Genomic DNA, 23600 nt, shown 5'->3' on the forward strand with positions numbered 1-23600 from the left:
TCTGAATCGGACCCCTTTCTGTCTTCTTTCGTCTGCTTCTAGACAGTCTACCATCCCACCAACTGGTTTCTCTATTAACTATAACTCACCACCATTAATTATCTGTTGTCTCTGGTTTGGTAATTTTTATCAATAATGTTTAAATAGTTCTGATCAGAGGAGGACGGGTCGGGTCCGCCTTGTGAGTCTTGGTTCCTCCCAAGGTTTCTTCCTCCAGCTCTGAGGGAGGTTCTCCTTGCCACTGTCGCCGTTGGCGGCTCACTGGGGGTCTTGGATCCTTCATGTCTTACGTTATTTCTTCTTTGTCTCTGTCTTTTATTAATTAAATAAATCTGACTTGACCTTCTCCCATAGGTTTTCTTTATTTAGGAAGGTGGATAAAAATAGTAAGACACTTTTAAATGGCCTGTTTAGGGTGGCTGATGATGGTAGAAGGATGGAGAAGGAATCCCAGTGGTGTTCAGTCTGTGAGGTTGACAGCATGCTGCTTAGTTTCATGCAGTTTAGTTTCTTGGAGGTCCGTATTAAGACACTTTGGGGGCTCGTCTGGGATCATTAATTAAATTCAAAGTAAGATCAGACTAAGAAGGAATCCTTTAGCAATATTCTACATTACAGATAACGTGAAATCCTGCTTATAGCTACCTGGTGATGCCAAATGACACCATGTGGAAGTGGTAAACAGGGCAGACGCTGGAGACCTTTCTGTCTTCCTTCATCTGGTCCTGTTCTTAATTTACGCTTCCCTTCCAGCATCCCTCCCGGTTCTTCAGCTTCTTCTGCTTTTTGACAGAATAGCATGGTGCAAACCAACTCCCCGGCTAGGGACAACCATGCTGTCAGCACAGGGAGGTGAGTGCCAAGGATTTCTTTAGGAAGGTGGGGAAAATAGCGAGGGGTGGTGATAAACGTTCAGAGGTTCATTTAGGATGGCTGAACTTTGGGGGCTCGTTCGGGATCATTAGAGTAAGATCTGATAATAGAGAGTAACATCTCTTTCTCCGTACCTCTCTGTCCGAACTGGACTCCTTTCCGTCTTCTTATTATCTGGCTCTCTTCTGGTTCTTCAGCTTCTTCTGCTTTAGAAATCCTTTAGAAATATTATACATTACAGATAAAGTGAAACCCAGCCTGTAGAAGAGGTAAACAGGGCAGACTTTGGAGTTTCTCATTATAATTCTTGCATTTAAAAAGCTTTTCTTGGGCCGTTTTCTTCGTAGCTACAGGGTGAAATCGTAATCTTGTCGTCTCTCCTCTTAATCCTGTCTCGGCACAGCGCTCCAGCAGAACCAGAAAGCTGTTGACTCTGCAGGAGGAGTCCAAATTGCACACACTAACCTAGTGATCAAATTTTGCTCAGCATACACAAACGGCCTACTTCAGTTCTGCCTCAAAATACTGCAGAGTGTTTCCATAGGTTTTAGAGAGGCTCTGAAGTTCATGCTTCTAATGGAAGATTAGTTTATGCCTGTTCCAATGGCCATTTTTGTTGTTTTTGCCTTTCCGCCAAGGCAGTGCCCTTCTCCTGAAGCAGGCTCTTGTGTTTGAGTAAGGTGTGCTAACCACCTGGCAGGTAATTACAACGCTGTTGACATTTGCTGTTGATGCCTTAGAGGCTGGCATGTTCACAGTCTTGGCTCCTGTTGTAAATTTTCGAGGGAGAGTGTGTGTCTTACGCCTGTGTTTGTGTGTGTGTGTGTGTGTGTGTGTTGTTACTCCAGTCACGTTTTTCGTGTGGCGGGCAGAGGCAGACTGACCTTAAGGAACCCTAGGAGCTGATGGGCAGTAGTCCACCTAGGCACCACAGCTAGGGCTGACCACTGCTCAGGGCGTGTGTGCTCTGTTCACTAGTGTTTGTGTGTATGTGTTTACTGCACTCTTCTTCCATACTGCCCCCACTAACTCTCTTGTAGCTGAATGCAATTAAATCCCAGCTTCTCCAAAATCTAGTAGAAAGCCTTCTTCCCTGGACAGTAGAGACAGTTACTCCAACAAAAGCAGGATCAACTCTTTTCAATAGTCTTGAATTCGGAAGAAACAATGAATGAGCAGGTGTCCCAATACTTTTGTCCATATCGAGTGTATCATCACTATCACGCAAAAATCTCTCGTATCTCCATTTTCGCAGGTGATATAATGTAGATCTGGCAGTTGTTTATGTTATATTATGTCCAGATAAAATTCCAGCTCCTTTTCCATTGACTTCCATTGGAAGTTCTGGAAGTTTTTATCCTCTTCCTGTTTCCTCTGCCTTCGCCTTCGTGCCTGTCCCTGCAGTTCTCTGGTCCACGCAGTAGGAACATTTGCACAGTGGTGAAAAAGATCTCAGCAGCTTGAATAAGAATTGAACCCCCTTTTTGTTGTACCAGGAACCGATGCTTTGTGGCTTTAGGGAGGTGGGGAAAATGGAAAGGGGCGCTGAGAAACATTCGGGAGCTCGTTAAGGATGGAGGAGGAATCGTTTAGGATGATTACTGGTTGCTTAAAAAGAGAGGTCTCAGTCTGTGTGGTTGTCACCATGTTTTATAGGTTTGATGCAGTTTAACTTTGGAGAAACACTGGGGGATGTCTGATCTTTTAGGACGACTACTGGTTGCTTGATTGGTGAGGTCTTGGTCTGTGTGGTTGAAGCCGTGTTTACGAGTTTGACCCAATGCCTTTCGGTGGGCCGTATTTAGGAACTATGGGGGCTTGTTTGGGATCACTGGTGATAACTGGAAGTTAGATCAGACAGTGATGAAAAAAAAAGAGTCTAAACACTTATTGGAGAACCAGGAACTGAGGCTTTGTGTCTTTAGGAAGATGGGAAAAGGGGAAGGGGTGCTGAGGAACATTCGGGGGCTTCTGTCCGTGTACGTTTCTCAGTCTGATGCAGTGTGCCTTTCAGAGGCTGTCCATTTTGAGAAATTTTGGGGGCTTGGTCGGGATGACTGGTGATAATTGGAAGGAAGATTAGATGGTATTCTTCATTTGGGATGCCTGATAATGATATGTGACGGAAGGATGGACTGGTTGGACTACTGGTTGCTTGATTGGTGAGGTCTTGGTCTCTGTGGTTGAAGCAGTGTTTACGAGTTTGACCCAATGCCTTTCGGTGGGCCGTATTTAGGAACTATGGGGGCTTAATTGGATCACTGGTGATAACTGCAAGTTAGATCAGACAGTGATGAAAAAAAGAGTCTAAACACTTATTGGAGAACCAGGAACTGATGCTTTGTGGCTTTAGGAAGGTGGGAAAAGGGGTGCTGAGAAACATTCGGGGGCTCATTTAGGATGGCAGAAGGATGGACTGGTTGGACTACTGGTTCCTTGATTATTGAGATCTTGGTCTGTGTTGTTGAAGAGTATGTGTATGAGTTTGACCCAATGCCTTTTGTGGGATGTTTTGAGAAACTGGGGGCTCATTCGGGATCACTGATGATAACTGGAAGATCTCAGCAGTTTGAATAAGAATCCACAAACATGAACTGCTGCTTTATAATGCACCAACAATCAGGCCGCTTTGAATGTGTCACCATGTTGAAGAAAAATGCCGAGTCACTACACTTTCATGATACTGTGCTTTTGTGTGTCCGTCTTGTTGCCTTGCTCTCCAGCAGGCTGTAGTTTTTCAGCTTCTCGCCAGCACAGGCAGTACGTTCTTTCCACGTTCTTCCTGTCTCTACATTCCTCCCCTCGCTCTTTCGATGTGCAGTGAAGGCACAGTTACGAGTTTGTGCGGCTGAATCAGTGGGTTGAGAAGAAGGGGGTGGAACTGAACGCATACAGGAGAGGTTAAGAGAATCTGTGTAGGGAGAGAAGGAGAGAGGGAGGGCGAGAGAGAGGAAGAGAGAGGCAGCTGAATAGCTGTTATCGAGTGGGAGAAAAGAGATGAGAAAGAGGGTGCGTCTGTCCGCCTCGCTGGTGTGCAAGGGAGAGAGAGAGAGAGTGTGTGTGTGCATGTATTTGTGTGTGTGTACGTAGCTGGCGCATGCGCTGCTACCTGGCAGTTCTCCTCAACACTGCGGAGAGGTCATTTGCTGTCATTTCAGCATCACTCCATCCATCTCTGTAACTCTCTGTCCGAATCGGACTCCTTTCCGCCTTCTGTCCTCCTGGTCCTGGTTCTTCTGCTTCTCCTTCTTCTTCTCCTTCTTCTAGACAGTGTACCATGCTGCAATATCTCCCCAACCGGGGACAAACATGCTGTCAGCTTGGAGAGGTAAGTGCCCAGAGTTTCTGTAGAAAGGTGGGTTAAATAGGAAGGGATGTTGAGGAACTTTCGGGGGCTTATTTCAGATGGCAGAAGGATGGAGGAGGAATCCTTGAGGATGATTACTGGTCGCTTGATTTAAGAGCTTTCAGTCCGTGTGGTTGAAACCCTGTTTCCTAGTTTGCCTTTCAGAGGCTGTCCGTATTAAGAAACTTTGCGGTGTCTTCCAGAGTCCTTTGGTCACTAGCTTATACACAGATGGCATCAGACAACTCTTTTACATGTAAGATATCAGATCAGTAGATTGACAGCTCTCATCTTGAAGAGGAGTCTAATCTCACTGAGGCTTATATTGAGATTCTGTGGGGGGGCTCGTCCGGGATGACTGGCGATACCTGGAGGATAAGATCAGACGGAATCCTTTAGGAAGATTCGGTCGGTGTGCCTTTCTTTCAGTCATTCAGTCATCAGCTTAAACACGGGAGGCACCAGTCGGCTGTTATACTTATTAGATGTCAGATCAGAAGAATGAGGAGAATCTAATCTCATGAGATCCTTGCTGAAACCCTTTTCAGGGCCCTTCTGGGATGTCTGACAGCAATAGCAGTAGGATCTGATAGTGATGGCTAAAGGAATCTTGAAATTGTGTGTTTCTGTTAGACGCTGTGTCTTCCAGAGTCCTTCGGTCACTAGCTTAAACACAGATGGCATCAGACAACTCTTTTACATGTAAGATATCAGATCAGTAGATTGACAGCTCTCATTTTGATGAGGAGTCTAATCTCACTGAGGCTTATATTGAGATTCTGTGGGGGGCTCGTCCGGGACGGCTGATAGCGGGAAACGGAAATGGGATCAGACCAAGAAAAAGGCACTTTAGGAAGATTACAAGTTGCCTGATAAGAGATGTTTCAGGCAGTGGGGTAAACATTGTGAAGCTGTGATCTTTAGCGTTCATCAGATGACTGCTAAAGGAGCGCAGCATGCTCCATACTTGTTGCACCTGTCTTCTGTTCAGTTTATGTCTGGACAAATTCTCTATGCTAATTTAGGAGGTAGTGTTTATGTGCTGGTCCTTCGGTCCACTTTTCCGTGTGTGTATGTGTGTGTTGCTACCTGATGGCTGGTAAGGAACTATCCAGCAGCTCTCTGATGAGATCCGGAAAGCTCTGTGGTTTCTCCAGCATTCAGAGCATGAAAAAAGAAACAGAAGGACATTATTCAGCGCTAGGCATTCTGACACACACACAAATACATCCACATACGTATGCTAACACCCAATATGCTCTCGCTCACACTCCGCTGCATGCTCACGTACATTAATGTGAGCAAACACACAAACCCACTCAGTTACTCTCACAATCAGTTTTACACTCTCTCTCACACACACACACACACACATACATACACCCTCTCGCATTCTCTCACATCCCTTCCTATCTCTCTCATCCCTCCCTATCAGCATTCCTCGCCCACTCTTTGATCTCAGCGGAGTGATAGAAACGAAAAGATAGTGGGGTGGGCTCAGGTTGGGGGATGTGTGTGTGTGTGTGTGTGTGTGTGTGTGTGCTGCTTTGGCTCTAATGCTGTATCTGTGGGATGAGTGCTTCTCTTTTTGGTGTGAAAAGCAGTGCAGTATTGTGTGTCCAGGCATCGGCGGACTCTCCGGATGTGAGAAGTTTTGGGAGTTCATGCGAGATGGCTGGTAATGATGGCCATGGCAGCGGGATGGGGGAGATGTTTATCCATACAGTTGAAATTATGGGTCACTCTGAGCATGTGCTATAGTGGTTGGGAAAGGGGCGGGTTAGGAGGATATAGGGGAAGATGGGGACAAGGGTTGACTGGTTGGAATGGGGAAGGGACGGGGACAGAGATGTTTGTCCATACAGTTGAAATTGTATTCTCTGCTTTGAGGGTCCCTCTGAGCATGTGCAGTAGAGATAGGAACTGGTTGGGATAGGGGCTGGTTAGGAAAGATATGGGGCAGATCCGGACAGGGGTTGACTGGTTGGAATGGGGATGGGACAGGGACTGATTGAGACAAGGACCAGGCCTGAATGGGACACCAAATGAAAGTGTTGTTGTGTTTGACATTAGGACTGGCTGAGATAGGATTAGGTGGGATAAGAGTGTCAGGTGCAGGAATAGGAATAATAGAGATAGGTAATGGGTGGGATGGGGAGCAGGGATGGGGGGGGACTTACAATAGGGAAGATACCCAAGTGGAATGGGGACACGGACATCCACGGAGACGAGGATGGGGACAGAAGTGTGATGGACCGGGATAGGAGAGGTAGGGACATGGAATTGGTTGAATGGGGAAGAGGGCTTGAGATATCAAAGATAACCGAGTAGAATGATGGGTAGGGATGAGTGAGGTAGATATGGTTGGAATGCTGAGGTTGGAACACTGGCTGAGATTAGGATGGCGATTGGGGATGGTAATTGGCTCGGGTAATGACATTAATTAATAAGGCAAAGATGGCCATTAAGTGGGGTGGTGATGGTAACTGTTAAAGATGAGGAAGACAATTGACTGGGATGGAGACTGGGGCAGTTACCATTCAGGATAGGGATCGAAACAAGGACTTGGTATAATGGGTACAGGGAGGAGATTGGATGGGATTCGAAATGGGACACTACAGGTAAATGCTTGTTCCGCAAAGTAGAAGCAGTACATTTCCATTACATTTAAGGCCTTTATCAGACATTCTTCTCCAGAGCGACTTTCAAAAGTGCTTCACTGTTCAGAAAATACCTTTAGCTAGTTTGTATCGGCTAGGATTTAAAAGATCCCTCTAAGCTTAGATGCTACTAAATACAGAAGTCAGTATGGTGACCACAACACTCTACACTACTCTACACTCTGCCGAAGTACTCCTGGAAGAGGAGGGTCTTCAGTCTGGGTTTGAAGAAAGCGAGTGTTGGACACCCAGGGGAAGTTCATTCCACCACTTCGGTGCCAGGACAGAAAAAAAGCCTGGACGCTCGTCTTCCCTGGATCTTAAAGGATGGCGGATCAAGCTGAGCCGTACTTGAAGCTTGAAGGGCTCTTGGTGCGGATCGGCTTTTGACCGCTGCCATCAAGTATCCAGTCTTGGCTTTGTAGGCCAGGGTCAGGATTTTGAATCAGATGCGGGCAGCAGCTACAGGAAGCCAGTGAAGAGAGAACGCAGCAGATGAGGAGCTGAACATGGCTGAACCTAGAAGTACAAACGTACCCTCAAATGTCCAGTTCTGTTTCTTGGAATATGGTACAGTTACAGCTGCTCAGATACGCTGTTAGTAGCTCTTATGGTGTCTGATGGTAGCTGGAATGTTCTCAATCTGTTAGGTGTAACTAAAGAGTATCAGTGCTTGTGGTTGTACCATGCAGTCACCCTCTTTGTGATAGACTGTGTGTGTTAGCCTCTAGACAGCCTCTAGCTCTCTCCGTACTGTCTCCCAGACACTGACCACGCTGTGTTCTGCTGACACAGCTTTAAATAGGGGATTTGTCATGCCAAGGCTGTTGCTAGTCAGATCAGACACAGAGGGGGTGAGACTCACAGCCTGTTCCAATCTCACAGAGAGCAATGTGACCCCTACACACTCCTGCATGCTCACAGTATCCTTTGTAATTCGGTGTAGTGGCCTACCTTGGTTCTTCAGCATTGTATTGACTGGTGTTCTACTATGGGAGGTGTACACTGCTGTGATATTACAGTGCATTTAGACCCTCTTCGTTTGTCCTGAGTGTTTTGTGAGTGTTTTAAACGCCCCTCTTGCCTTCTTGTGGCTATGTAGTTTTCCTGTAGGAGGCCCACTGACCGGAGGGTGGACTTGCATCTGTCTTATAGCAATAGGCAGCAGCTTGGAGTAAGCATTTTCCAGCATTGTACCGTCTTGGGACAGCCAGCGGCCCACGCCCAGACTGTAGAGGAGGAAGAAAGCAAAAAGGGGAATCAAGAGGTAGAGATCAGTAGCATCTGTGGTCCTCCCCTCCCATTAACTCGTGCCGTGACCAGCAGAAATGCTCAATTATTCATTACAAGCAGACTACGCCCAAGGATCACATTTCTAGACAGAGCAGACAGACTCTCGGGCTCTATCTCTCACTCCCCCTGTCTTGATTGCTCACTGCCTTGTTTCCATCTGTACCACTATACCCCTCCCACCTCCTTCACACTCAACTTTGTCATGCAAATATGCAAACTTGGGTGCACCTAATCTGTTGATATTGCATGATCTGCATGGTCATTTTTAATCTTCCAGAGAGTGCAATTGTCCTCACTCTCTAAGTAGGTATGATGGCTCTCCCTCTCCTCCCATCGCTCAGCATGATCTCCACCAGTGTGGGCGTCTGTTAGCTGATGTAACAGGACTGGCAGTTGGAGCTCTCCTCCAAGCGTGTCCTGAGTTCAATGATGTTGCATTGCCGGCTTTTCCACAAGAATCCTCTTTGCCATGGAGAAAGCACATGCTAACCTTCAGCCTCTCAGCACTGTGTGAGGAGAATCCTAGCAATTGGGTGAGAATTGGAAATGAACAATCCGAGAAGAGCTTAATGTTATTCAGTAGCATCATCTGTTGGGTTCATTCAAGATGATTGACAGACACTCTCATCGTACGTGACCTTAGGGTTGGAAGACTTAGCTGCCCATACCACCTAATCAATAAATGTTGGCCAAGGGCAACCATATTGCTCAAAGCCATGAGGCAGGGCTGACCATGTGAGTGAAGGAGTGTCCTACGGAGCTCATCAGTGGTAGCTTGGAGCGCTGACCTTGAAGATCCTCGTCATAAACTTCAGATCACCCGTAGCCGATCGGCATATGGTCCATCGGCACATGGCCAACACTGGCGGTGCACACGGAAGTTCTTCACAGCTTCAACGTGGGTGGACCATGGCAGCAGCTGGACCATCCTGGGAACAAATACTCCATGGAAGAACCATACAGCGTGCCCATTTGGAAGTGCCATCAGTCTGAAACATGTAGATGTACTTGCTTTACCGTCCTCATATCGATATGTCTTAGCATCTAATGCTCTAATGTTCAGTCCCCCAACCCAGCCAAGCTGATGGAAATGGCAACTTCCCATGACCTGATTGGTTCAGTGCCGATGTACAGTGGAATGCAAAGAGCCTGGAGGTAGAACATATGCTGGTAATGCTGTTAGCATTGAAACTAGTAATGGATGAGCTGTGAGAAGGACGATTTGAGACCCTCGACACTGCCCTTGACCAAGCTTTCTCGTAGATCTTGAAGAGCTTCTGCACTAGGAAATAAACAAGACAAATTCATTATAAATCATCAGATGCAGTGGTGAGTTATGTGTTCTTGCAGGAAGCACTTAGAAGCCAATTTAGCATATATATATATATACATATGTGTGTGTGTGAGGGTGTGTATGGCTAATGCTTTCATTGATTGATGGAGGGTAAATGTTCAAATGTACTTTAGCTTGCATTTACTGTGCCTCACAAACACAGGATCTAAAGCTCGCCTCACACCGGACGCTCCACACTGCTCTACGTCACGCCCCAAAATTCATAACCATTATTTTTTGATGGAGGTAATCACACCACCGCTTACTGATGCCAGGTCTCACTCAGAGGAAACTCTGAGGATGAGGATGAGGAGAAGCTGATAAACCAAGTGAGGAAATATCCAGAACTATAATGTTTTGGTTTTGAGTTTGATGGTTTAGCTGGTCTACAAACCTGATCATGATCAACCTGACCAACCTAGACTACCAATATGACCAAGCTTGACCATGTTCATTGACTAATGGGCTAGACGGGTATAAAGACCCCCAGCAGCATCGAGCTGTGGAGCAGTGGAACTGTCTTCTCTGGAATGATGGATGGGGATGAGGTGAGGTGGTGATCATCCAACATCCTGACCTCACTGACGTGCATGTCATTGCTAAATGCAAACAAATCCTCACAGCAATGTTTAATCCAAAATCTAAACCTAGTAGAAAGCCTTTTTTTGCCCTGGACAGAAGAGACAGTTACTCCCAACAAAATCAGCATTAACTGTATTTGAGGACCCTTGATTTCCAAAGAAGTGTCCCAATACTTTTGCCCATATTGTGTGTTTATCTTATTTAATTTGGAAACAGCATGAACATTTGAGTGCCTTTACATTTGACCGAAGTTCTACCGTCCACCCCATCCACTCTGCACACCTCACACACTCCGAGGTTACATAAATGGACAGGGCTGATGGAAACGGTTGAGCTATGAAGCTGTGATGTTTGTGAATGTACAAAAGTATGCGAGAAAAGTGTGTGTAGTGTTGCTGAGCCATTCATTAGTTTCTGTGTTTACTCTCTTCCTGCTGGTGCCATCTGTCGCTGGCGGCCCGGCTGGACTCGTGGGCACAACATGACCACTTCCTGGCTGACGCCATCACATGACGCAGTCGAACTGCAGTGGCCATCAGAGCAAAAACTGCCCATTCACCCCTTCCTGCAGATCCTGCTGATCCTGCTGAGCGTGCGAGAGTCTGTGTGTGTGAGAGAGAGAGAGAGAGAAAGAGAGAGTTACAAGAAGGCAAGGTTATGGATGGATGAAAAGGAAGGGTAGATGCAGGATGTGGTGAAATACTGATCAGTAACAGTCATCTGTAAAAACGGAGAGTGATCCGTAACTGTACTTCAGCACAGTAATACAGCCATTAAAAACCAAGAGCCGAAACCATCAGCGAAAACAAAAGAAATACGAGAAACAGCAGCTAAACTAAAGCAAGACTGAGGGAATAAAGCTCAAGCTAAAAACAAAAGGCTGGAGGCTACAGCTAATAACCAACTAAGATCATGATCAGGGCTAAGCTAAGCAAGACAGACATAATCTAAAGACAGGATACAACAAAAGCTAAAGGCTAAAGCTATAGCAGGCTAAAGATCAAACTCGTAAGGTAGCGACTACAAGCTAAATAAGAAACTACGATCATGATCAGGGCTAAGCTAAGCTAAAATAAGCAAGACAGAAGTAATCTAAAGAAAGGATAACGATTCAAAGCTAAAGGCTAAAGCTATAGCAGGCTAAAGATCAAACTCGTAAGTTAGCGACTACAAGCTAAATAAGAAACTGAGATCATGACCAGGGCTAAGCTAAGCTAAAATAAGCAAGCCAGACGTAATCTAAAGAAAGAACAGAGATACAAAGCTAAAGGCTAAAGCTATAGCAGGCTAAAGATCAAACTCGTAAGATAGCGACTACAAGCTAAATAAGAAACTACGATCATGATCAGGGCTAAGCTAAGATAAGCTAAGCAAGACAGAAGTAATCTAAAGAAAGGATAACGATTCAAAGCTAAAGGCTAAAGCTATAGCAGGCTAAAGATCAAACTCGTAAGTTAGCGACTACAAGCTAAATAAGAAACTACGATCATGATCAGGGCTAAGCTAAGCTAAAATAAGCAAGCCAGACATAATCTAAAGAAAGGATAACGATACAAAGCTAAAGGCTAAAGCTATAGCAGGCTAAAGATCAAACTCGTAAGATAGCGACTACAAGCTAAATAAGAAACTACGATCATGATCAGGGCTAAGCTAAGATAAGCTAAGCAAGACAGAAGTAATCTAAAGAAAGGATAACGATTCAAAGCTAAAGGCTAAAGCTATAGCAGGCTAAAGATCAAACTCGTAAGATAGCGACTACAAGCTAAATAAGAAACTACGATCATGATCAGGGCTAAGCTAAGCTAAAATAAGCAAGCCAGACGTAATCTAAAGAAAGGATAACGATACAAAGCTAAAGGCTAAAGCTATAGCAGGCTAAAGATCAAACTCGTAAGATAGCGACTACAAGCTAAATAAGAAACTACGATCATGATCAGGGCTAAGCTAAGATAAGCTAAGCAAGACAGAAGTAATCTAAAGAAAGGATAACGATTCAAAGCTAAAGGCTAAAGCTATAGCAGGCTAAAGATCAAACTCGTAAGTTAGCGACTACAAGCTAAATAAGAAACTACGATCATGATCAGGGCTAAGCTAAGCTAAAATAAGCAAGCCAGACATAATCTAAAGAAAGAACAGAGATACAAAGCTAAAGGCTAAAGCTATAGCAGGCTAAAGATCAAACTCGTAAGGTAGCGACTACAAGCTAAATAAGAAACTGAGATCATGACCAGGGCTAAGCTAAGATACAAAACAGAGAGGAAAGGGCAGTAAAAACAATTCTCAGCACCATAAAAAAGAAGAAACAACGGCTAAATTGAAGCAATTTAAAGACTGAAGTAATCTACAGAAAGGACAAAGATAGAAAGCTAAAGGCTACAAACAATCAAGGCCTGGAGCTTGCAGGCTGGCAGCTACGGCTAATAATAGAGATAATAAGATTATGACCAGCTAAAGTATTGCTAAGACTGGGCAAATGGCTAAAAAAAGAAAGGCTAAATGAAAACAAGGCACAAAACAGAGAGAAAAATGCATGGAAACAAGCCACAGGCGTCAGTACTCAGCAAAACGGAGGAGAAACAAAAGCTAAATTGAAGCAAGACTGCAGTAAAATCTGAAGAAAGGACAGGGATAAAGGGCTAAAAGCAAACAAGGCCCGAAGCCCACAGGCTGGCAGCTACGGCTAATAACAAACTAGCTTCGATTTAGCTAAGATAATGAAAATGACTAAAAAATAATGATAGACACATGGCAGAGGGAAACAACAGATAAATCGAGGCAAGACTGTGACAAATGTGACACTGACAAAAGCTAACGGCTAAAAAAAAACAAGCCAGGCTACAAGCCTGAAGGCTAGCAGCCACGGCTAATAACAAAAAAATATCATGATGAGCTAAGCTATGTATTGCTAAGGAAGGGCTTAAAAAGGCTAAAAGCTTCAGCTCTGAAGGCTAGCGGCTACAGCTATTAACAAACTAAGGACCTGGCCACGCTAAGGCTAAGCTAAGGTCAAAGGTCCGGCTAATAGCAAACTAAGGACCTGGCCACGCTAAGGCTAAGCTAAGGTCAAAGGTCCGGCTAATAGCAAACTAAGGACCTGGCCACGCTAAGGCTAAGCTAAGGTCAAAGGTCCGGCTAATAGCAAACTAAGGACCTGGCCACGCTAAGGCTAAGCTAAGGTCAAAGGTCCGGCTAATAGCAAACTAAGGACCTGGCCACGCTAAGGCTAAGCTAAGGTCAAAGGTCCGGCTAATAGCAAACTAAGGACGTGGTCTATGGCTAAGCAAATGTCAAAAAAGGCTAAACGTGACGCGGTGGTTAGTGTTCTCCTCCAAGCGCGTTGAGCTCCTGTCACATTGCATTACCGTCAGCAGAGGAGCTTTACGTGACTTTACCGAACCACATGCCAGCCTTCATCATCCCGGTACCGGTCGCATCATTTTAGAAAAACGGTCCTAACGTTCTTCCAGCGTGTTTCTCGTTATCTTTCCTTCTGTTTCCCTCTGCTTTCCCTCCCTCCCTCCCTGCTGTTAAATCAGAAGGCGCCATGTTGGCAAGGACCCGTCACTGCAGAGTGCTAATGAAATGCACCGTGTACGATGGAGCGTGGGTTGGTGTGTATGTGTGTGTAAGGTAGTGTGTGGGTGTGTACAATGGTGTGTGTGTGTGTGCGACTCAAATTATGAGTATATAGGAAAATCACAGTGATCTTAAAGTGTCTGAGATATGAAAATTATAGGCCAATTTTAGTGTCAACAACATGGAAAATGGGCCTAAATCCACTCGGATTACCCTAATGCAGTAATGTGGTTTTTACATTTACCTGTATGGCGCCCCAAATATCCAGTGGGGGCATCTGAATCATGTTACACAGGTAGGAGACCCTCAAAAGTATGGAGTAGTGGACTTAGTGACCTGGCTGGCACAAGGAAGGCAGTGGTGTTACCCACTACACTAAACCAACCACTAGGGTCATTAAGGACTAACTGATGTCAGAAAGTGGTCTGTTGTAATTGCTTGAGCACTAAGTGACTGATCACATTAAGCCATGGGTTCGATTCCCAGGTCCAGTTAGTGCTACTGTTAGCCCTTGAGCTAGGCCCTTACTCTCTCTGCTTCAGGGGTGCTGTAACAGCACGGCTGACCCTGTACTTTGACCCTGGCGCATTACATTACATGACAGTTAGATGACAGTAATCCAAAATGGCTTGTCAACAAATGCATGTGTACAGCTGTCCACAAGGGGGCGCTCAAAGCCCCGAATGCAAATTTGTATTTACTGCTGTACTCCCTCAGCTGTAGGGGTAGTCCTCGGATTCCACGTTCCACGTTCCACATATGGCTGCTCACCAGGGTCCCACCAGGGTCAGTGATGGGACCAAGAGTGGTTAAATGGGCTCTATGTGAGATTAAGGTGGGCTGTAACAATGGAGCCCAAATTGAGAAGCCCAGCTGGATCCCAGTAAGAACACCTGTGCAAGTCCACTGATAGCCCATGGCCACCTGGAACCTACCTTGCCCACAGTCCTCCCATGCGAGCCCCACATGAGCATGCTGGCTGGGAATTTGCTAAATGCGTTTAATAACTCATTGTGTTTGTGTGTGTTTTCAGGTGGGGGCTCAGGAGATGGCGAGTGTGTGTTTGAGGGAGATTACGCTGTGCCTCCTCTGCCGGTGACCGAGGGCATGCAACACATTCGCATTATGGAGGGGGTGACCCGCTCTCTGCCTTCATCACCACTGCTGTCCCACCAGGCCATCAACATGAGGCTACAGCCGCTCAAGAGACTACCAGGTGACTAACCAGGATGTTCCAGGGCACTCGGGTACTCTTGAGTACTCGGCTAACTGTCTGTGGAGCCGGAGTTCAGATACTGAAAGTGCTGTTTGAGTATTCGCTGTGTTTCATTACTGGAACGTGGCAGTTTTGCAAATGTTGACTTCCTTGCACCAGTGCCGGCATTGAGCTGTGGAGCAGTGGAGCTGTGCTCTCTGGGATGACGGATGATGCTCCATCCAATACTTTTTGGATGAAGTGAGGAGTTAGGGATGAGGTAGGGTGGTGATCATGCAAAATCCTGACCTCACTCACCTCGCTCTTGTCGCTGAATGCAATCAAATCCTCACAGCAATGCTCCAAGATCTAGTAGAAAGCATTTCCCCTGGACAGTAGAGACAGTTGCTCCAAGAAAAGCAGGATACGCTTTTTTAATACCCTTGATTTCTAAAGAAACAGGTGTCCCAATACTTTTGTCCATATAGTATATGCTTCCTCAGCCCTCCATCACACCACACCAGCCCTTAATGTGAGACTACAGCCACACACACGGCCTGTAGAGGGCATCTTCCATTCACTGTTCACCACATGTTCGGAGCTCCTTCCTCAGATCAAAACCTGGCCTTCTCTTACTCTCGGCTGATCCGAGGAAGGAGCTCCACATGTACGGATGATCATGACAGGGTTTTCTGACCGCTGTAAAAAGCAGAACCCCCTTCAGCGCAGGGTCAGTGTTTCCTGAAGAACACAGAGAGGTTATGCTGCTGGATTACAGGGTGTTGTTTACCTGCACATCCTGCACTTCTCCGAGTCACCACAAGGGTGTGCTGTCTTAGAGCTTCAGAGCTTAGTTCTGTCCTTTCTTTCTCTTTCTCTCTCTCTCTCTCTTTCGTTCAGTCTTTCTGTACGTCTGCCCACTCGCCCCATCTCTCCACGCCCATATCTGCCCGTCTGTCTCTCTCTCTCTCTCTGGTCTCCAGTGGCCAGTGTAACAGCTGGACCTCTCTCAGAGGCTTTAGCTGCTCTAATTGAGCTCTCTGAAGAGCTCTCATCACTCTCCCACATTCTCTCTCCCTCTCTCATGCTTGTGCCTGTAAGCTTGCGGCCGCTGTTGGGAGGGTTGTTGATATAGACTGATTTGGAATCAGCTTCACAGTTGAGCTGCTGAAGTTGCCGTGGTTGGCATCTGATAGTTAAAAAATTCCTGCATCTAAAGACGACACTGTAAATAAACTGCTGAACATAAACAGTAGAGCAGCAGAGAAGTAATGCTAAACTCTTGGGTCTGGAAATGGACTGAAGATATCATGTTATTATCCACACAGGAACCACTACAACATGGCCTAACAACAGCAAAGTCCAGTCAGTAGTAATTATGGTCAGACAAACACAGGTTTTCTCAGAAAGGTCATTCTCCAGACTCCATATGCTCCCGAAATGGGATCATTTTCTGTGACATTGAAATCGCTCTTCAGAATTGTCTTAAGCCCGAAAGCTGGATTAGTTTGAATGTAGAGGTACTGCAATTCCTGTGCTTTCCGACTTATCCAGTATGAATCTACAGTGTATGTAAGTTTTACAATTAGGCAGTAATAGTTCTGGATTTATTTAAATTCACATGAAATCTACAGTCTGACAGTAACAGTTGCAGAGTTTCTTTTATCCAGTATGAATCTGCCAAGTATGTAGTTTTACAGTCTGACAATAATAATTGCAGGGGGGTCTTAATCCAGTATGAATCTGCAAAGTGTGAGTTCCTACAGTCTGACAGTAATAATTGCAGAGGGGGTAAATCCAGTATGAATTTGCAAAGTGTGAGTTCCTACAGTCTGACAGTAATAATTGCAGAGGGATATTTATCCAGTATGAATCTCCAATCTGTAGTTTTAACAGTCTGACAGTAATGATTGTGGAGGGATTTTTATCCAGTATGAATCTCCACTGTGTATTTTTTTATAGTCTGACAGTAATAATTGCAGGGGGGTTAATCCAGTATGAATCTGCAAAGTGTGAGTTCCTACAGTCTGACAAAAATAATTGCAGGGGGGTTAATCCAGTATGAATCTGCAAAGTGTGTAGTTTTACAGTCTGACAGTAATAATTGCAGAGGGGGTTAATCCAGTATGAATCTGCAAAGTGTGTAGTTTTACAGTCTGACAGTAATAATTGCAGAGGGGGTTAATCCAGTATGAATCTGCAAAGTGTGAGTTCCTACAGTCTGACAATAATAATTGCAGGAGGTCTTAATCCAGTATGAATCTGCAAAATGTGAGTTCCTACAGCCTGACAGTAATAATTGCAGAGGGGGTTAATCCAGTATGAATCTGCAAAGTGTGTAGTTTTACAGTCTGACAGTAATAATAGCAGAAAGCTATCAATCCAGTATGAATCTGCAATGTGTGTAGTTCCTACAGTCTGACAGTAACAGTTGCAGAGGGATATTTATCCAGTATGAATCTCCAATCTGTAGTTTTAACAGTCTGACAGTAATGATTGTGGAGGGATTTTTATCTAGTATGAATCTCCACTGTGTATTTTTTTATAGTCTGACAGTAATAATTGCAGAAAGACTAAAATCCAGTATGTATCTGCAAAGTATATAGTTTTACAGTCTGACAGTAATAAATGTCGAGGGACTTTAATCCAGTATGAATCTGTGAAGTGTGTAGTTTTTACAACCTGACTAATAATAGCAGAAAGTTCCTAATCCAGTATGAATCTGCAAAGTGTGTAGTTTCTACAGTCCAGTCTGACAGTAACAGTTGCAGAAGGATTTTTATCCAGTATGAATCTCCACTCTGTAGTTTTAACAGACTGACAGACTTTTTAATCCAGTATGAATTCTCATTGTGTAGTTTTAGCAGTCTAACACCTACAGAGATATTTTAATCCAGTATGAATCTCCAGTGTTGCCTCATTAGACAGAAGAACAGACCTGCAGGCTCCCAGCTGACCTGTGGACAGAGATGTGTGTCTCTTTGTGACGTTTCCTAAACTGCACTGCTCTACATTCTCCTGGTTTCGCCTCCGCTGCTGATCGGCTAGCCTTAAACGAACTTCAGCTTGGCTGCAGGCCAGCGCCTTCTTGTTCCTTTGCATACTCTGTCTTTTTTTCCCTGCGTTGCTCAGCAGCAGCGCTCTCTGGCTGAGGCCCGCTGCCCCCCTACACTGCCTCATTCCATACTATCCCTCTCCGCCTCTGAAGAGCCGGCTTTAGGATGTCAAATCTGATGTTCCTCAAGCTCAGAACTTACCGCCCTGACAACAGTAAAACCTCGAGATATCTGCTGCTACTGTTCTTACTATTGAACTTCTAGAGGATGACTTTACTGGGGGGTGGTGGCTTGGTCAGAAATAGACCTGAGCCGCCAGATGGACCTTTGTGGACCTCAGTAGGTTAGTGAAATAGCGCAGTGATACAGTAGAAGCGCTGCAGGGTTTTAACTCCGCCCACTGCTTATAAAGTATGTCCAGTCTTCTCAACTGCCTGACTGTTTATCAGATATAGTACGTATGGATATTACGGTCATTCTGAGTTTGGGCATAATTGAGAAATGAATTGCAGTAAGAAAAATCCCTTTCTGATGATTAGCAGATGTTTATTACATATAAGTACTTATGTATATACATATGTAATATGTGTGGAAGTATATCCTTATAACATAAATACATATGGAATACACATGGGGTGTAGTATTATTACATATAGATACTCACATAATTGTATTACATATGGAACGTATAATACCATTACATGTACAAACTAATGCTTGTGGAGTGCATAGTTTTATATATAGATACTTACATAAATGTAATACATATGGGACGTATAGTATCAGTACACACAAACACACACATACACACACACATGTGTGTATGTGTGTGTGTGTGTGTGTGTGATGCATATGAGGTGTTAAAGTATTATTTCACATATATACTTATATAATACATATGGGGTGTAATATTATTAAATATAGATACTTACATAATTGTATTACATATGGAAGGTATAATCCCATTACATGCATATACTCATATAACTAATACATGTGGGGATATTATTATTGTTTATCAATACACAACTGTAATACATATGGAACTTATAATATCATTACTTGTATATACATATATAACTGTAATACATGTGGGGGTGCATATTATTATATATAGATACTTACATAAAAGGAATACATCAGGGATGTATAATATCATTACACACATACATATGTGATATATATATGTGTGTGTATATATATATATACACACATATCTATCTATATATATATATATATATATATATATATATAGATAGATAGATAGATATGGGATACATATGAAGTGTTATAGTATTGTGTGTATTGTGTATTGTGTATTGTTTCACATATATACATATATAATACATATAGGGTGTAGTTTTCTTACATGCGGGTACTTACATAAATGCAGTACATGTGGGAAATACATTATTATACACGGATACTTACATAACTGTAATACATGTGGGGTGTATATTATTACATACAGGTACTTATATACTTGTAATACACATGGGACGTATACTATCATTACGCACACACACATATATATATAGTGTTCACATTTATACTTACATATGTATGTAAGGGTATATTTGGTATATTATTTTTGCATATAGGTATATATGTATAGGACACATCTTAACATGTTGTGTGTGTGTGTTTGTGTACGTTTGTTTGTCCTACCCTTCTAATCTTACATCTGCCTTCATTACAGAGTAGAACTCTGCACTTGTACAGTATTCTCTAATGGCTTTAAGATAACATCGCGTGGATTGTCTTAGCGCTGGGTCCTGCTTGTCGTGACTGAATTACAGTGAGATTACTGCTGGGTTTTACACTGGAGGGCTGATGATGGGATACCGTAGCGGTGCTGATGGATGGCTACGCTAACCACATCAGATTTCCACTCTCGCTGCAACATTTCAAATGCCGTTTTTATTATTATTACATTTTCTTTCCTCCACACGGGTTCCAGGAAGCGAGCACCACATTTTCCGCCTTAATGACCGCAGTCGGCGCAAGAGCCGCAAGTCGCCTGTCCTCCTTTAAGACTGACCTTTGACCGTTCTGCCTCCTGAATTAGATGTAAATACATGAATCATTTATTACCTCTCATACACACACTCACGTTCACGTGCGAACACACACAGAGAACGGAAACTAATGGATTAGCTGCAATTCGCAGAAATGGCTGAAACCCAGGCATCAAGCGTGTGCGAGAGTCCCTGAGAGGTGAAGTCACGCTCTGAAAACAGGTGGGGGGGGGGAACCTAAACCTACCAAAGTGGCGAATTTAGCGACGTACTAAGCTCAAGTAAGGAAGCAAACACTCCTAAGACCGTTCACTCGACTCTCTGCTCTCAGATATTAGGCTTCATCGTCTAAGCGGGTGGGATTTGAACCTCAGTTAGCTGGACGGTCCTGGCTACACGTCGCTGTCCATGGACCACTGGTTCTTTGGTAATGTGGGTGGATACTTGCCGAGTCCAGCTGCCTTTAACTCAAGCAGACAGTCGCTTGTTTCAGTCCGGGTTTGGCCATTCTGCCACTCGGCCCGACTAAAGGGGGCGTGAACCAGCGGGAGGGTGACTGGGCAGATGCGTGGTGAATGCTATTGGTTGCACAGTTTTCAAGCTTTAGCAGAGTCACAGAAAAGTGAGGGAAAGTGGGGAAGTGAGGAAAAATCATTTGTCCGTGATAAGGGTCCTCCAATGCAGGTTTGAGTCAGTGTGTTTCTGAAGAGCCATTGATTTTACTGTAGTGCCTGAAAACCACAGCAACTCATAGAAACCAGTTAGTCACCAGCTTTTAATATGCAGCGCTAATCACAGTGCTTTTTTTGGAAAGTGAAAGTGATGGAGGGCAGGGAAAAAAAAAGCGCGAGAGCAAAGGGAGAATGAGAGAGTGCGAGGGACGAGAAGGAGAAAGAGAGAGAGCGGCGGTTGCGTCAGCAGGGCTGATTCGATCGTAGCTCTGAATCCCCCAATCAATACACAAGTGTTTCAGGATGGCTTAAATGCCCTTCTGCTAGCGTCCATCACACACACACACACACACACTGCTTGGAGAATATACAGGACAGATATCGTGGTCTGCATTAGCTGTAGCGATGGGTCGTCCGCAAACGAATCGTTCTGTTTAAGCGAATCTTTAACGGAGAGAACCGTTAATAAGGTCATTGGGAGTCTGGAAGAAGCTCGACTGATGATTTCAGTAAAGAACCCAAGCCCAAGAACACTGTACCAACTGTTAAGCATGGTGGCGGAAGCATCATGCTCTGGGGTTGTTTTGCAGCCCGTGGCATTACACTCCTAGCACTAGCAATGCTTCCAACAGGGGGAGGGAAGGGGTCTTAACACACTCTGATACTCCGCCTCCTCCGATACATTCAAAGCCAGCCACCGCCTCTCACCGGTCCCCAGCCTGCTCCACCCCACCAGATGCCAACCAGCATCGCTTAAGAGCGCCATCTACCTACCCGGAGAGAGAGAGCGAGAGACCACGGCCAGCTGTGCTCTCTCAGACTCTGGCCGATGATGGCAAAGCAGCATGGCTCCGGGTTGAATCCCCAGGCCATAGTAGCAGCGTGTTAGGCCACTGAGCTACTCCGAGGCCTATAGCTTTACCTTCTGAGGGTTTTTAACATAGCTCTGGGTCTGTTCCCAGGGTCAGTATAAAGGGAAGCCCACCCAGTAGTAGTTTGTAGCTGCTGTAGCTTGCCTACACGCATACTGTGCCGTACTGTTTATCATGAAATTTGGACACAATGTCAAGAACAATGTCAAGAACGTCAAAAAGTGAAAAGCGGTAAAAATTGAGATGCGTGGTTTTTTGCTTGACGCCTGGTTTCCTAAAAGCATTGCAGCGAGAAGATCACGAGGCGTCTCAGTGAGTATCTATCTGCACATTCTGCCTAACAGTTACAGTGAGTTTTAACACTGCGACATGTCGGGGATACAAAGCTGTGAATTAGCGAGGCGCTCGTCAGCTCGCAGCTCGCTGATGTGTTATACGGGCTTTGTTGTAGTGTGTGCTTACGTTTGGCGCGTGGGCCGGCGCTGGCAGTGACGTACGGCTTATCTGCAGATGAGTTCGCTCCCTCTGAGCCCCCTCAGGCAGGTGCAGATGACAGTCATATTGTGAAGACCCAGTTTGCTCTATTCTTATCAGTTGGTATATATACACACACGGCGCCGACCTGGGTTAAACATCAAGGGGCCAACAAATGAAGACGTAACTAAGCTAAGACAGACCTTCAGTGAACATATCAAACCTGATATGTGGTTGCCATAGCGATCTGTCATGTTCACTATTGCACTACTGCAGTTTCAGCAGTCACTGGCATGGATGTCCCCCAGAAAGGCACTACCACCCCTACATTTTGACATAGCGACGTTAGCAGCATGTTCACAATAGCACCTAGCACAAAACAACATAGCGACGTTAGCAGCATGTACACAATAGCACCTAGCACAAAACAACATAGCGATGTTAGCAGCATGTACATAATAGCACCTAGCACAAAACAACATAGTGATGTTAGCAGCATGTACATAATAGCACCTAGCACAAAACAACATAGCGATGTTAGCAGCATGTACATAATAGCACCTAGCACAAAACAACATAGCGGTGTTAGCAGCATGTACACAATAGCACCTAGCACAAAACAACATAGCGATGTTAGCAGTATATACACAATAGCACCTAGCACAAAACAACATAGCGATGTTAGCAGCATGTACACAATAGCACCTAGCACAAAACAACATAGCGATGTTAGCAGCATATACACAATAGCACCTAGCACAAAACAACATAGCGATGTTAGCAGCATATACACAATAGCACCTAGCACAAAACAACATAGCGGTGTTAGCAGCATATACACAATAGCACCTAGCACAAAACAACATAGCGATGTTAGCAGTATATACACATTATTGCTGTTGCTAGGTGCTATTGTGTACATGCTGCTAATGCCGCTATGTCGTTTTGTGAAGCTGGCAATAACAAACTTTTTTTTGCAGGCTAACTGGCTAACGCTACAATAATAAAAGCACACTTCCAGTTTAAGCCCTTTAAATAATCAAATTTTTTATCTCTCCATCTACAAATTCAAGCTAACCCAGCTAGCATAGCTACCCTAGCTAATGTAGCTAGCTAGTCTGCAGGCACGTAGCCTGCCTCTGTGAAATGTTTCTATTCCACTGGTTGTCGGGGGCGACCATTAAAACAATAGCTAGCCGCGTAAAACGGCTGGTTTGCTCTGCACATCAAAGCGTCGCCATGGCAGCCGCGCCTTTGCTAAACCCTCGGCTAATAGTGCCATGTGTAGTCTATGCTCCCCCACAGCCTTCATGTATCTCCCCTCGCTCTCTCTCTCGCTCGCTCGCTCTCTCTCTTTTTCTCAGGCTGTAAATAGGGGTGTGTGTGTGTGTGTGTGTGTGTGTGTGTGTGTGTGTGTGTGTGTGTGTGTGTGTGTTGGCCAGCTGGAGGAGCGGAGAGGTGGGAAGTAATTGGAGGCACGACGCTGCCTCGCTTCCTCTCCCAGGTGACACACTGACTGCCACTGCCACCTCTCTCTCTCTCTCTCTCTCTCTCTCTCTCTTACACACACACTCTCTCTCTCTCTCTCACACACACACACTCTCTCTCTCTCGCCCTCTTTTCTCTGCTTTCTCTCTGACTCTCTCGTCCT

General features: G+C 44.8%; 1 protein-coding gene across 2 annotated transcripts in view; it reads left to right on the forward strand.

Moving 5' to 3' along the window:
- Nucleotides 1-23600, forward strand: part of tanc2a (tetratricopeptide repeat, ankyrin repeat and coiled-coil containing 2a) — a 160363-nt gene that overhangs the window by 83440 nt on the left and 53323 nt on the right. Inside the window, exons 1-2 of one of the 2 annotated variants that reach the window (XM_072675190.1) lie at nucleotides 3771-4201; nucleotides 14697-14879. In XM_072675190.1, coding sequence (XP_072531291.1) covers nucleotides 4183-4201; nucleotides 14697-14879 — 202 coding nt within the window. In that variant the 5' untranslated portion in view covers nucleotides 3771-4182. Of the gene's footprint in view, nucleotides 1-3770; nucleotides 4202-14696; nucleotides 14880-23600 lie in introns of those variants that run through there. The other variant, XM_072675189.1, reaches the window with a different exon arrangement.

Source organism: Salminus brasiliensis, chromosome 3 (assembly GCF_030463535.1).
Source record: "Salminus brasiliensis chromosome 3, fSalBra1.hap2, whole genome shotgun sequence".
Classification (NCBI taxonomy): Eukaryota; Metazoa; Chordata; class Actinopteri; order Characiformes; family Bryconidae; genus Salminus; species Salminus brasiliensis.